The following is a 15698-nucleotide window of genomic DNA, read 5'->3' on the forward strand; positions in this document are numbered from 1 at the left end:
TACAAACGTTGCTTGGAGTGATGAAGGAAGAATCCATACAATTAGAAACGCTGTGGATGGCTAGAAGACTGAACAGCACTCCGGTTGGGAAAAAAGAGCACTACCAGTGAGCGAATTCATACACAAAAATGTTTTTAAATTTTTTAATTGAATGCACAGTTGTATCTAAATTCCAGTCAGTGTGTATTTTGAAGAAAAAATTGCCAGTGAGCACACCAGTCAGTCTCTCCTTACTCATGTTTGCATTGGCCTGATCACTGACCGTACAACAACCTGCTGCGCCTTTCAGGTAACCATCCGCATTTGAGGTAGAGAAGCATGTGCAGTCAATCAAAATAAATTGCATGATTAATCTGCGTTTATACATGATTTAAGCAATATTTATTTTGGTTTTAATCACATTATATATATATGAATTCACATATATGTATCACATGTGAAGTAGGCTGGCCTAAAGATGGAACCTAAACAGCAAGTCAATGTTCCTTGCTCATTTTGTGTTAAGATGCAATAACTTATGTATTTGTCAACTCAGTGCAATTAAACATTCAAATTTAGTTCTGCCTTCATTCCCTTTTTTTCTAATAGTTTTCCCATTAAAATAATCTGTCAAATGTCTTTGATTTTATTACCTGTTTGTTACGTAGAGTTGAAAAATGGAAGGAATACATATTTTATAAATAACACATTTCAATGTAGGAATGACATCTTGAAATATATTTGGATGAGCAATATTTGAGGACTGCATGAGTGCCGTCTGCACAGGAGAGCTGCGGTTCATTGATGGGAAACATGCGCGTTAACATACATAGTGACGTTTTGATGCAGTCCATTACATTGTTTGTTATTTAAAAAATAATGATTCCAAACTCAATTTAGTGAAAAAAGATTATTAGAAATTGATTATAGCAATTGTTGATATTATCACATTACAAAAATAATATGAGATGCTCTTCGCAGATTGTTTAGGCAGAATTAAAAGGCTCAAAAAGCATGATAAAATGTTATTATTTTTTTAATTATCATGAGACAAAATCATGATTTTTGTATAATGACAAATTCCAAAAACAGCTGCTTTTACCACGCTTCATTTGAGCAACCTAATGAATTTTATTGTCTTCACTGTGTGGCAAGCAATTCACACCAATGCTTTTTGCCTAAGTTTCAATGTTGACAGTCAAAATGAAAATGCAACTTTTAAAGCCTAATCGAGCATTCACACTGCTTTGTTTTTGAGGTTTTTTTTTGTCTTGGCTGCTCACCAGTGAAAAGCATGTACCATAATACCAATAATTTTTCCATATATTATCTGCACCAGACTATAAGCCGCAGATGCATACATTGCGACACAAGTTATTTACACAGTAAGATTCTTTAAATGTTTATACCTTAATTGTTTCCAAACGGTGCCTTTCACATGGCAGTAAAACGGCTGATCAAAGAAAACAGAAGTCATCGTCATGGACCCACCAACTGCGGAAGCTAGCTCTCCAATCAGCTAAACAGACTCAATAACTCCACGGTGACATCTTGGGTGAATTTACTGAGGAATTTGTGAAACTGAAACGATACAAAAATAATGCTGTTATAAGTTAATAATACTAACGCAGACACTCGTAAACGTGTTCGCATATTGGCTAATGCTATAAACGCTAGCGTCATTACATTATGAACTATGCATGAAAGCACTCCTACAGACATTACACATGGGACGGTTTAGTAAGTATAAACAGTTTTAGTTATACTGTAAAACTTGCAAACGTTGCTTGGAGTGATGAATGAAGAATCCATACAAGTAAAAACGCTGTGGATGGCTAGAAGACTGAAAAGCACTACGGTTGGGGGATAAAAGCACTACCAATGAGCTAATTCGTCCAAAAGATAGCGCCATAGCACAAACAATAAAACACCCTGTTAGTGTTTTTGCTTTTTTTGTATACATACAGTATATACAATTATTTTTATTATTGAGGTCAGCAAAGAAAAATCCATAAATTAGCCACTCTGTTTTATAAGCTGCAGGATTCAAAGGGCACGAAAAAAGTAGCGGCTTATAGTCTGGAATTTACGGTATCTGTACATGTTTTTTTTTAAAAAGACAATTGTCAACCTAGTGCCATTCTAGTCTACATTGGTTAAATTCTCTTTTTATTTTATTTTTACATTTTATGAATGTTTAAATGTGCATTTGTATTGCTTGAATAAGCGGTGGTTCATTGACTTTAGAGTTTCCACTCTGCCTTACTATTGATATGATATAAGATTTATGGTCCTTCTTTTGTTTCCTCGCCATCTGTGCTCTGTGTTGGCATCGCCAGCATTAATTTCTGAGGGATTTACACATTCTTTTCTATTCTTAATTAAAAATGCAAAACACGTTAATTTAGGGAATATTATTTGTCTGATTTGATAAACATCCGACAGCTACAGCTTCAAAGAGGAGTACGAAGTAAGTTGGCGTAAAAACTTCCTGTCATCTGCCGCCTATATTCTGTATCCGTCTTGAAATCAGTGGCCTAGTGGTTAGAGTGTCCGCCCTGAGATCAGTAGGTTGTGAGTTCAAACCTCGGCCGAGTCATACCAAAGACTATAAAAATGGGACCCATTACCTCCCTGCTTGACATTCAGCATCAAGGGTTGGAATTGGGGGTTAAATCACCAAAAATTATTCCTGGGCGCTGCCAACGCTGCTGCCCACTGCTCCCCTCACCTCCCAGAGGGTGATCAAGGGTGATGGGTCAAATGCAGAGAATAATTTCGCCACACCTAGTGTGTGTGTGACAATCATTGGTACTTTAACTTTAACTTTATATTGTTTCAGCGCGTAGGGCTGCAGCTATTGATTATTTTAGTAATCCATAATGATCTGTGGATCCATACTTAAATATTGATACCATCTCTTTAGGCCATACTTGCCAACCTTGAGACCTCCGATTTCGAGAGGTGTGGGGGTGGGCGTGGTAGAAGGGGGGCGTGGCTAAAAGGGGAGGAGTATATTTACAGGTAGAATTCACCAAGTCAAGTATTTCATATATATGTATATGTATATATATATATATATATTTATTTTATTATATGTATATATATATATTAATTGTAATATATATATGTGTATATATATATATATATATATATATATATATATATATATATATATATATATATAAATACTTGAATTTCAGTGTTCATTTATTTACACATATACACACACATAACACTAGATGGCAGTATTGTCCTGTTTAAGAGTGTCACAACATTGCTGTTTACGGCAGACGAACTGCTTTACGGTATACAAAAACGTGACTGCTGTTGTTGTGTGTTGTTGCCGTGCTGGGAGGAAGTTAATGAAACTGCCTAACAATAAACCCACAAAAGAAACCGAGAACTGGCCCTCCATCATTCTACAGTTATAACGTGATTGGGCAGGTATGCTGGTTATATTGTGGGTTAGCGGACTCAGGTCCTTATGGACCTGAGTCCGCCTGAATTTCGGGAGATTTTCGGGAGAAAATTTGTCCCGGGAGGTTTTCGGGAGAGGCGCTGAATTTCGGGAGTCTCCCGTAAAATCCGGGAGGGTTGGCAAGTATGCTTTAGGCTCTAATGTCAATCCTCTATTCAAAATATTGATATTTTCGATACTTTAGTTCAGGGGTTTCCAAACTTTTTCAATCAAGGGCCGCACACTGAAAAGTCAAAGTATGCGGGGGCCATATTGATATTTTATTACTTAAAAATATTGAAAACAGATATTGTCAGCTTTGTATTATTGGTGACTAAGTATCTCATTCCATTTTTTTTACTATTTTATTTTACAAATAATAATACGGTGGAACAGGGGTTAGTGCATGTGCCTCACAATACGAAGGTCCTGCGTAGTCCTGAGTTCAATCCCGGGCTCAGGATCTTTCTGTGTGGAGTTTGCATGTTCTCCCTGTGACTGCGTGGGTTCCCTGCGGATACTCCGCCTTCCTCCCACCGCTGAAAACATGCACCTGGGGATAGGTTGATTGGCAACACTAAATTGGCCCTAGTGTGTGAATGTGAGTGTGAATGTTGTCTGTCTATCTGTGTTGGCCCTGCGATGAGGTGGCGACTTGTCTAGGGTGTACCCCGCCTTACGCCCGAATGCAGCTGAGATAGGCTCCAGCACACCCCGCGACCCCGAAAGGGATAAACGATAGAAAATGGATGGGTGGATGATTTGGACAGAAGAAGAGCACAACAGAGCCAGATTAATCAAATGTTTTATTTCTCTTTCCCCCCACCTTTTTTCCACACAGGTACACAGGTGTTCATGACTCGAGGACAACTCATGAACTGTCACCTCTGCGCCGGCATCAAACACAAAGTTTTGCTGCGTCGTCTCCTAGCAACATTCTTTGATAGGTGAGGCACGCACAACGCTTTGTATGAATCTCTAAGAGTCTTTTGTGATTCCCAACACTCTTGCTGTTGTCACAAAAGCCACTTTCACACTCCATCTGTGGCCACATTGTGCAATGCGGTTTGCAGTGTGTCCTCATGTGTTTGAGTTTGCTTGGTGATCTGTCCTCTTGCTGACTTTGCCCCCTGGTGTCGATTTGCCCACATTGCAGAAACACTTTAGCCAACAGCTGTGGGACGGGTATCCGCTCCTCCACCAGCGACCCCAGTAGGAAACCCCTGGACAGCAGGGTCCTCAACGCTGTCAAACGTAAGTGAATTCCCTGAAATACACACACAAATTGAAAAATAGAATACAATTGGAAGTAGATTTGTTTCCACATAATAATAATATTAAAACACTAGTAGTATGATTACCATTATTTGTATTCCTATTTAAAATGGAAATAAATAACTGAATACAAATATTTTAGTAATACATTTTTTTTGTTTTTAATATATATAGTTTTTAAGGATTTTTGTGTCGAAATTAAATAAAAATATGATCATTAATAACATTTATGATAGAGAGATTGCGAGTTTACTATGGTATTCACTACACCAACTAGCAGTGGGGAAGGCTCTTATCCTGAAACACTGGTAAGCTTAGACCAGGGGTCCCCAAACTTTTTGACTCGGGGGCCTGCAATAGGTTAAGACAATTTTGCCCGGGGCCGGGCTGTATATATATATATATATATATATATATAGGTCCATAAATATTTGGACATTGACACAATTTTCAGTATTCCAGCTCTGTACAACACCACAATGGATTTGAAATGAAACAATCAAGATGTGCGTTAAGTGCAGACTTTGAGCTTTAATTTGAGGGTATTTACATCCAAATCAGGTGAACGGTGTAGGAATTACAACACATTTTATATATGCCTTCCAGCTTTTAAGGGACCAAAAGTAATTGGACAATTGGCTACTCAGCTGTTCCATGGCCAGGTGTGTGTTATTCCCTTTTTTTAAATGTATTTATTTAATTTACAAAGAGCAGATAAAAGGTCTAGATGTAATTTCAAGTGTGGTATATTAATTTAGAATCTGGGGAGGTCATCTCTCAATATGAAGTCCAAAGAGCTGTCACACTATCAGTGAAGCATGCCATTATTAGGCTGAAAAATCAAAACAAAGCCATCAGCGAGATAGCAAAAACATTAGGTGTGGCCAAATCAACTGTTTGGTACATTCTTAAAAAGAGAGAACGCACTGCTGAGCTCAGCAACACCAAAAGACCTGGAAGACCACGGAAAACAAGTGTGGTGGATGACAGACAAATCCTTTCCCTTGTCAAGAAAAAGCCCTTCACAACAGTTGGCCAGATGAAGAAAACTCTCCAGGAGGTAGGTGTATCTGTGTCCAAGTCAACAATTAAGAGAAGACTTCACCAGAGAAAATAGACAAAGATTAACTTGTAGCAGAATGATGGAAAGAGAAGAGTATGGAGAAGGGAAGGAATTGCTCAAGATCCAAAGCATACCACCTCATCAGTGAAGCATGGTGGTGGTAGTGGCATGCATGGCTGCCAGTGGAACTGGATCTCTTATATTTATTGATGATGTGACAGCTGACAAAAGCAGCAGAATGAATTCCGAAGTGTTTCGGGCAATATTATCTGCTCATATTCAGCCAAATGCTACAAAACTCATTGGATGGCGCTTCACAATGCAGATGGGCAATGACCCAAAGCATACTGTGAAAGCAACCAAAGAGTTTTTTAAGGCAAAGAAGTGGAATGTTCTGCAATGGCCAAGTCAATCACCTGACCTGAATCTGATTGAGCATGTAATTCACTTGCTGATGACAAAAACTGAAGGGAAAATGCCCAAAGAACAAGCAGGAAGTGAAGACAGGTGCAGCAGAGGCCTGGCAGACCACCACCAGGGACCAAACCCAGTGTCTGGTGATGTCTATGGGTTCCACACTTCAGGCTGTCATTGACTGCAAATGATTTGCAACAAAGTATTAAAAAGTGACAATTTAATTTATGATTGTTAGTTTGTCCAATTACTTTTGGTCCCTTAAAAGGTGGAAGGCACTTATAAAATGTGTTGTAATTCCTACACCGTTCACCTGATTTGGATGTAAATATCCTCAAATTAAAGCTCAAAGTCTGCACTTAAAGCACATCTTGATTGTTTTATTTCAAATCCATTGCGGTGTTGTACAGAGCTGGAATACTGAAGATTGTGTCAATGTCCAAATATTTATGGGCCTAACTGTATACATATATATAGTCCAGGGTGTACCTACTCAGTGGCCTAGTGGTTAGAGTGTCCGCCCTGAGATCGGTAGGTTGTGAGTTCAAACCCCGGCCGAGTCATACCAAAGACTTTAAAAAATGGGAACAAATTACCTCCCTGCTTGGCACTCAGCATCAAGGGTTGGAATTGGGGGTTAAATCACCAAAAATGATTCCTGAGCACGGCACCGCTGCTGCTCACTGCTCCCCTCACCTCCCAGGGGGTGAACAAGGGGATGGGTCAAATGCAGAGGACACATTTCACCACACCTAGTGTGTGTGTGACAATCATTGGTACTTTAACTTTAACTTACCCCGCCTACCACCCGAATGCAGCTGAGGTAGGCTCCAGCACCCACCGCGACCCCAAAAGGGACAAGCAGTAGGAAATAGATGGATGGACATATATATATATATGTATGTATATGTATATATACATATACACATATATATATATATATATATATATATATATATATATATATATATGTATGTATGTATATGTATATATACATATATATATATATATATATATATATATATATATATATATATGTATGTATGTATATGTATATATACATATATATATATATATATATATATATATATATATATGTATGTATATGTATATGTATATATACATATACATATATATATATATATATATATATATATATATATATATATATATATATATATATTCCTCGCACACTATATGACTGAAAGAGTGCACACTTGCCGTGCGCTTGCCTGACACTGACTCACGTTATCGATGGGAAAATGTATTTTTAGACAATATGATTAGACACCGATAGTAACAAGCAGCAGAAAATGGATTAGAAAGGACAGATTTAAAAAAATAATATTTAAAACATTTTAATTTTTTTTAGTTTTTTTAGTTTTAGTAGTCCTGCAGGCCGGATTTTGGACGCTGGCGGGCTGTATTCGGCCCGCGGGCCGTAGTTTAAGGACTTAGGCACTCGTATCCCGAGGTACCGCTCTAGTTACATTTTCATCAGTTGGTTTAACTTTGTAAAGTAATTTAAATGAAATATTTCAATCAAAATAAAATATGAGAATATATGACAAACATTGCATAAAATTATTATAGCTTATTTGGTCCCGAAGGGATTAAGCGGTAGGAAATGGATGGATGGATGGGTTCTGTGACGGAGCTCTTAACTCAAAACACTTGTATCTCAAAATAATGTCTTCTATTGAAATTAATTAAATAATTATGTACAGCATCTACCTTGGAGAGTGGACTCGTGCGATATCTCCTTCCAGCTGCAACACCGTCAAACACACTATCAGCAGCTTTTCCGTATTATCATGGATAACTGTCCACCTATAAGTTATTATTTTGACATTGGTGGCTGGCGTTAGACTCATTCCGCTTCAATATGGTGCAGACTAGCATTGCTACGCTTGTACTGCTTCGCCAAGTTGTCGATCACTAGCTTTAAGCTAATGCTAGCAAATAAGATCAAATGTTTTGGGCGGATCTTTCGGGGTTCACCACCATGGCATTAGCTACGCCAACTAATGGTGGGGATGCTTATAACAATAATTCTTGCTTGCAACTTACAGCATAACAATTAGCTGAGACGCAGCTCCTATCTCAAAACAATCTTAATTTGAAGCCATCTTAAGTTGAGGTACCACTGCATGTCTTTTTTTTTTTAAAGATTCTTAGTATAAAGATATTTATCCCTGCACTTTATAAAAAAGACAATAGAAAATATTAGGTAAAAAAAAAAATTAAAAAGAATTTGGCACCTTGACATTAAAATATGAAGAAATGTTAATGTTTTTTTAAATATAATTTTGTTGTTCTGAGTAGGCTTTGTTTAGACCAGTGTTTTTCAACCTTTTTTGAGCCAAGGCACATTGAAAAAATCCGGACGCACACAACCAGCAGAAATCATAAAAAAAAAACGAAACTTGGTTGACAATAAAAAATCGTGGTTGCAATTGTTGGATATGACTTCAAACCATAACCAAGCATGCATCACTATAGCTCTTGTCTCAAAGTAGGTGTACTGTCACCACCTGTCACATCACGCCGTGACTTATTTGGAGTTTTTTGCTGTTTTTCTGCGTGTAGTGTTTTAGCTCTTGTCTTGCGCTCCTATTTTGGTGGCTTTTTCTCTTTTTTTGGTATTTTCCTGTAGCAGTTTCATGTCTTCCTTTGAGAGATATTTCCCGCATCTACTTTGTTTTAGCAATCAAGAATATTTCAGTTGTTTTCATCCTTCTTTGTGGGGACATTGTTGATTATCATGTCATGTTCGGATGTACATTGTGGACGCTGTCTCTGCTCCACAGTAAGTCTTTGCTGTCGTCCAGCCTTCTGTTTTTGTTTACTTTGTAGCCAGTTCAGTTTTAGTTTCATTCTGCATAGCCTTCCCTAAGCTTCAATGCCTTTTCTTAGGGGCACTCACCTTTTGTTTATTTATGGTTTAAGCATTAGACACCTTTTTACCTGCACACTGCCTCCCGCTGTTTCCGACATTTACAAAGCAATTAGCTACCGGCTGCCACCTACTGATATTGAAGAGTATTACACGCTTACTCTGCCGAGCTCTACACAGCACAGAAACTCAACAACAACACATAATTTGCAGACTATAATTACTGGTTTGCAAAAGATATTTTTAACCCAATTAGGTGAAATTAGATAATCTCCCACGGCACACCAGACTGTATCTCACGGTACACTAGTGGGCCGCGGCACAGTGGGTGAAAAACACTGCGTTAGACTATAATTGTGAAATTTTTGAAATTGTACTGAATGAAATAGCAGCTTTGTTGTGCCTTCTCTTTTGCAGTCTACTGTCAGAATTTCAACCCCAACTTCAAGGAGAGTGAAATGAATGTGATTGCTGCTGACATGTGTACAAACGCACGGCGCGTCCGCAAGCGATGGCTGCCCAAGATCAAGTCCATGCTGCCTGACGGCATGGAGGTGTACCGCGCCGGCATGGCAATGGCTGGCGCCCCCGCGGGTCTGGGGCTGGGCCTCGGCGCTATCCCCCAACAAGGGGTTCCCCTCCCCTTCGAGCCCGACTTCAAGACCTTTGAGCAGAGGCTGTATCCCGACCGTAAGGACCCTCTGAGGACTCATCCACCGCTGGCCGACGGAAGCCCAGGCTCGGCGACGGCCGGAGCGGAGGCGGAAGCCGCAGGGGGTGGAGCTCAGGAGGAGCAGGATGAGGATGAAGATGAAGCCGGTTTAGGGACCGTCAACGGATCACTGGCGGCGCCCGCTGAGGCGGGCGCTTGCGGCGACGCCTCGTCCGAGCAGGAAGGTTTCGGACAAGGCCTGAGGGTGAACGGACAGTGAATGTTGGCGCTCACGTCGTGAAGTTCGCTTTTAACCTTTTTGCTTGTCGCAAATCCTCCGCAGCCACTCTCCTCCACTGTGCTTCCTCCAGAGAAAATATCCAGTGCAAGAAGCTTGTGATCTGACACCACAGGAATTGGTCACACTGAGGTGAATGTGTACACGTAACGATACACGTACAAAGCGGTCCAAGCAAACATAGGCATGGCATCCAGATAGTCGCTCGCAGTGTTGACCGAATTGAATCTCACCCAATTCGCTACTTTTTGGACACAAAGGCAATTCTCTTGTCTGTCCAAATGTATCCCCAATTCATTATTTCTTTGGAATATACGTCATTGATGCTAATTAAAGTTAAAGTTAAAATACCACTGATAGTCACACACACACACTAGGTGTGGTGAAATTATCCTCTGCATTTGACCCATCCCCTTGTTCCACCCCCTGGGAGGTGAGGGGAGCAGTGAGCAGCAGTGGGCCGCGCTCAGGAATCATTTTGGTGATTGGTGATGACAAATACGCTAATGTATATTTGAATATATTACATTTCAAATAGTACACATTAGCATCAAGCAGAGAAACATTATTTGCCTCCTGAGCGTATTTAACAGCTTACTGCATCCTACTGGAGGACACATTCGTCCGTTCTCGATGTTTTTTGTTCGCAAAACACAAGTGACAGTTGTCTATGTCACGCCTTCATATTCAGTGTTATTGTAACAATATCTAAAATCTCCACATGGGCCAAAATGTTCTTTTATTTTATTTAATTATGATAAAATGGTGACTAAGTTTACAGTAGATATACTACAAAAGAGTTATGTGGTCACATTATAAACACAAAAAAATTATTGTACAACAAAAATAAAGTCACAACATTACGAGAAAAACTAAATTATATTCTGAGTACTTTTTCGAGGAATAAAAAAGTTGCAAAAGTTTGAGAGCGAACGTTTTTTAAAGTGCTGTCAACTGTTTATTTTTTTAAATCCGATTGATCACACTTTTCGATTTGCATTAATCATGATTAATCACAGTAAATGACTTGCTTACATAGTTTGAATTAACCTAAAAAAAAACCACCCCAATATTTTTGACAAATGGAAAAAAAAATGTTGTCAGAATGTCACATGCAAACATTTTTTTAAATGTTTTACTTAAATATGTCATTTATTTGCTCAAAACCTGCTAACCATTTTATCTGAAGTACTGTCTGGAATTATTTTGGAGTGAAATTTGGCAGCAAGCACACAGTTGGAGTCTCCTAACTCATCTCAACTCACGCCACTTTTAAATTAACCAACATGCTAACGTAAAAGAGCATGTGTGCTCAAAATAAATTGTGTGATTAATCTGCAATTATTTATGATAAATGCCATTTTTTTAAGTTTTGGATCAATCACGAGTTAACTCATTATTTTTGACTGCTTCAATTTTTTTATATATTATTTGGGGCTGTCAAATTGAAGGGGTTATTTCATGTGATTAATCACATATATTTGTCGCAATAATAACATATAAACGCAGCACAACCATTTTAAAATAGCAGCCGCTAGCAAGGATGCTACTAGTTCTTCATCGCTGGTGAACCTGCAGCAATGTTGTCAACAAAATACCACAAATAAGTTAAGCAACGCTTTTGTAGCAACTGTGATTAATCATGATTAATCCAGATTTAAAAATCTGATTAAGAAATTGATTCATTTGACAGCATTAATATTTTTATCTAAGCTGTATTTTTTTTCCTAAACAAAAATATAATTTTGCGAGTTTTTTTTTTTAAAGTTACTACCTAATAAAAATAAAGAAAAAGAAAAATCAGTATTTATTTTTTCCAAAAAATTTGCAATCATAGGATTTTTTGACGTTGTCTCCTTATGATACATTTACAATCGAAAGTAGTAGTTACATTTTTGTTTTTGGCCACACTAATGAATGTTAGGTTTTGGTTCGTGTGGAAATTTTGACATAAAATGACCTGACTTTTTTTCCGACTTATAAATGTAGTGCAATCTTATGACTTTATTCTAATAACTTAAAACACTTTTTTTTCACATTTTTGTAAACCAAATTGGTGTGACTCTCATACTCCTTTGTAGTATACTGTACATATGCAGTATAACAATTGGAGCATACCCCATGGGATACACTGTAGTCATCTGCAGTTGTTGTTTTTTTTATTCCCTGTGACCTGTGATGCCTGTGTCTGCCTCGGACCGCCATTTCCAACTACACAAACCCACACACGCGTACATGCAGTGTAGATGCTAGCCGATGCATAAAAATAAAAAAAAATATCCATGCAATGCAACAATGCTTTTAAAGTACAATAATCTTGTCTTGGGGTTAAAAATCCTGAAGAAGAACAAGCACTCAATGTTATATTGCATGCGTGGCTACAAATGATGAACAGTTACTCATTAACATCAAAGCATCCACAGAGAACTGTGATTAATACATCAAATGACTGTTTTAAGTTGTTATTAATTAGTTTTTTTTTACTGGGATCTTACCTCAGTGTGTTGGAACTGACCTGGGTGTCACCCGGAGACGACTGTCGCGTCCCCGGTAAGACGCACAGCGCCTTGATTTTTTTCCAAGAAGCCCTTCAGTTGTCCCTTAATGTGGTTTACATCCACATGGTCTTTCTTTCATCCTGTTATTTTGTATTGTTCCAGAGGGGAGGGTGGGTAAATTATTGAATAGAAGCATATTACACAGTTCAACTGGCTTCTTGTATTTGCACTCGAAAAGGAGAAATTATAAATTTTTCAAAAGAAGCGACTGAATTTGAAACTGAAAGTGTCCTATATGTTGTCCCAGGTAATGTATACATTTGAATTGATATGTGGTCCTATTGTTTTAGTAATGGGGGCAGTGTCCAATATGGATTTGAAACTTTTTTTATTTACCTGTCTTGCTTGTGTGCTTTTATTATTTTTCTCCCTACCAATTTCTTCCTGATTAATGTTAAATAATCATTGTTTTCATTGATCAAGATTGGCAGAAGAACAAAAACGATCAAAGACAAAACCCCGACACATATGTGTTTAGTCTAAAAATGTGCCATTCCCGAGGTTCTAGAAGAAGCTTTAAGAAGGTCCTGCACAAAGGTGTACAGGGTTGTAATTGCACTTGGTGATGTTTACAATGTTCTTTTGTTTGCTTGGGTCACTTGGAACAGGGCTATAATAGAACAGAATGGCTGAGATCCCAGGATGAATGTAAACCTTAGCGCTGCTTTGGCAAAGTGGTCAGATGTAGACATGTTTTGGCTTTATTTTGTTTTTTAAATGTTTCTAAAAGGTCTTCCAATAGGGGTTACATTAGCCTTTCCCCTGAAATGAATAGAAATCTGAATGAGTCTAATCTGCCGGCTTTTAGCACTTTCTTTTTCTTTATTCTTTTTTTTTAAATCATTCTCATACTAAAATTACATGTATTTTCTCAAATAGTGGCCTCTTTCTAGCAGCCTAAATTCGACACTTGGTGAGTTGTCTGCTTCAACAAATCGTTTCTCCCTAAATAGAGGTTTGAAAAGTTTGTATAACACATAATGCACATTGGCATGGTCTTACAGTATGGCCGTGCAGCAACTGCAAACATGAATAAACTTAAAACAAATGGATGATTTCCAATAAATAAAAGCTTAACAGTTGATTAACTATTGCTAACAAAATGCACATACTGTAGGGGAGGTCTCATGGCCATGCAGCAAGTGCAAATTTAAAAATAAAACCATGTGTAGATTAGACATAAGACAAACAAAATACACATTCTTGTGGCCGTGCAGCAAGTTCAAAATAAAATACAATTCAAACATATTAGGGCATCAATCAAATAAAGGGTTAGTTTGAACAAATACAACTAACAAAGTGCACATCGGTGCGGTCTTAATCTTCTCCCTAAAAGGGTTTACAAGAATTCACTATGTCGATTAAACAAAATACTCCTTGACAAGGTCTTATGGCTGTGCAGCATGTGTACAAGGGAATACAATTAAGCCATTTTAGGGCATTTCCTTAAAGGCCTACTGAAATGCGATTTTCTTATTTAAACGGGGATAGCAGATCCATTAAATGTGTCATACTTGATCATTTCGCGATATTGCCATATTTTTGCTGAAAGGATTTAGTAGAGAACATCGACGATAAAGTTCACAACTTTTGGTCGCTGATAAAAAAGCCTTGCCTGTACCGGAAGTAGCAGACGAGTAGCGTGACGTCACAGGTTGTGGAGCTCCTCACATCTGCACATTGTTTACAATCATGGCCACCAGCGGCGAGAGCGATTTGGACCGAGAAAGCGACGATTTCCCCATTTATTTGAGCGAGGATGAAAGATTTGTGGATGAGGAAAGTGAGAGTGAAGGACTAGAGGGCAGTGGGAGCGATTCAGATAGGGAAGATGCTGTGAGAGGCGGGTGGGACCTGATATTCAGCTGGGAATGACTAAAACAGTAAATAAACACAAGACATATATATACTCTATTAGCCACAACACAACCAGGCTTATATTTAATATGCCACAAATTAATCCCGCATAACAAACACCTCCCCCCTCCCGTCCATATAACCCGCCAATACAACTCAAACACCTGAACAACACAATCAATCCCACAGCCCAAAGTACTGTTCACCTCCCCAAAGTTCATACAGCACATATATTTCCCCAAAGTTCCCATTACGTACGTGACATGCACATAGCGGCACGCACGTACGGGCAAGCGATCAAATGTTTGGAAGCCGCAGCTGCATGCGTACTCACGGTACCGCGTATGCGCATCCAACTCAAAGTCCTCCTGGTAAGAGTCTCTGTTGTCCCAGTTCTCCACAGGCCAATGGTAAAGCTTGACTGTCATCTTCCGGGAACGTAAACAATGAAACACCGGCTGTGTTATCCGGCAAAACAGTCAAGGGGTGCGTTAACACCTGCCGCAATACACCGCTTCCCACCTACAGCTTTCTTCTTTGCTGTCTCCATTGTTCATTGAACAAATTGCAAAAGATTCACCAACACAGATGTCCAGAATACTGTGGAATTTTGCGATGAAAACAGACGACTTAATAGCTGGCCACCATGCTGTCCCAAAATGTCCTTCTACAATCCGTGACGTTACGCGCAGGCGTCATCATACCGAGACGTTTTCAGCAGGATATGTCGCGCAAAATTTTAAATTGCACTTAAGTAAGCTAACCAAGCCGTATTGGCATGTGTGGCAATGTTAAGATTTCATCATTGATATAAACTATCAGACTGCGTGGTCGGTAGTAGTGGGTTTCAGTAGGCCTTTAAGTGAAGGGTTTACTTGACAATACCAAGTGGACTAAACATTAAGCAAAAATACATATCAGCTTGGTTTTATGGCCATGCAGCAAGTTCAAACATGAATAAACCTCAAACAAATGATTTCCATCAAATAAAAGGTTAATAGGTAATAAAAAAATGACTAAATTTGGTCGTACAGAAAGCGAAACGTGTATGAACTTCAAACAAATGATTTCCATCAAATAAAAGGTTATAAATAGTTGACTGACAAAGTGCGCATAGGTGTGGTCTTATGGCCATGCAGCAAGTGCAAACTCAAACCTCTTCCTCAATAAACGGTTAAAAGGAAGCCATAAAGTTGGTTAAAACGTAAAAAAAAAAAATACATTAAGTATATCTCACGGCCATTGC

At 38.6% G+C, this 15698-nt stretch overlaps 1 protein-coding gene across 2 annotated transcripts in view; it reads left to right on the plus strand.

The window, feature by feature from the left end:
- Nucleotides 1-14384, plus strand: part of LOC133574939 (nucleus accumbens-associated protein 2) — a 124723-nt gene extending 110339 nt beyond the window's left edge. Inside the window, exons 5-7 of one of the 2 annotated variants that reach the window (XM_061927301.2) lie at nt 4281-4386; nt 4596-4693; nt 9505-14383. In XM_061927301.2, coding sequence (XP_061783285.1) covers nt 4281-4386; nt 4596-4693; nt 9505-10019 — 719 coding nt within the window. In that variant the 3' untranslated portion in view covers nt 10020-14383. Of the gene's footprint in view, nt 1-4280; nt 4387-4595; nt 4694-9504 lie in introns of both variants that reach the window. The other variant, XM_061927303.2, reaches the window with a different exon arrangement.
- Nucleotides 14385-15698: the final 1314 nt, after the last annotated feature.

This window comes from Nerophis lumbriciformis, linkage group LG32, assembly GCF_033978685.3.
Source record: "Nerophis lumbriciformis linkage group LG32, RoL_Nlum_v2.1, whole genome shotgun sequence".
NCBI classification, from domain to species: Eukaryota; Metazoa; Chordata; class Actinopteri; order Syngnathiformes; family Syngnathidae; genus Nerophis; species Nerophis lumbriciformis.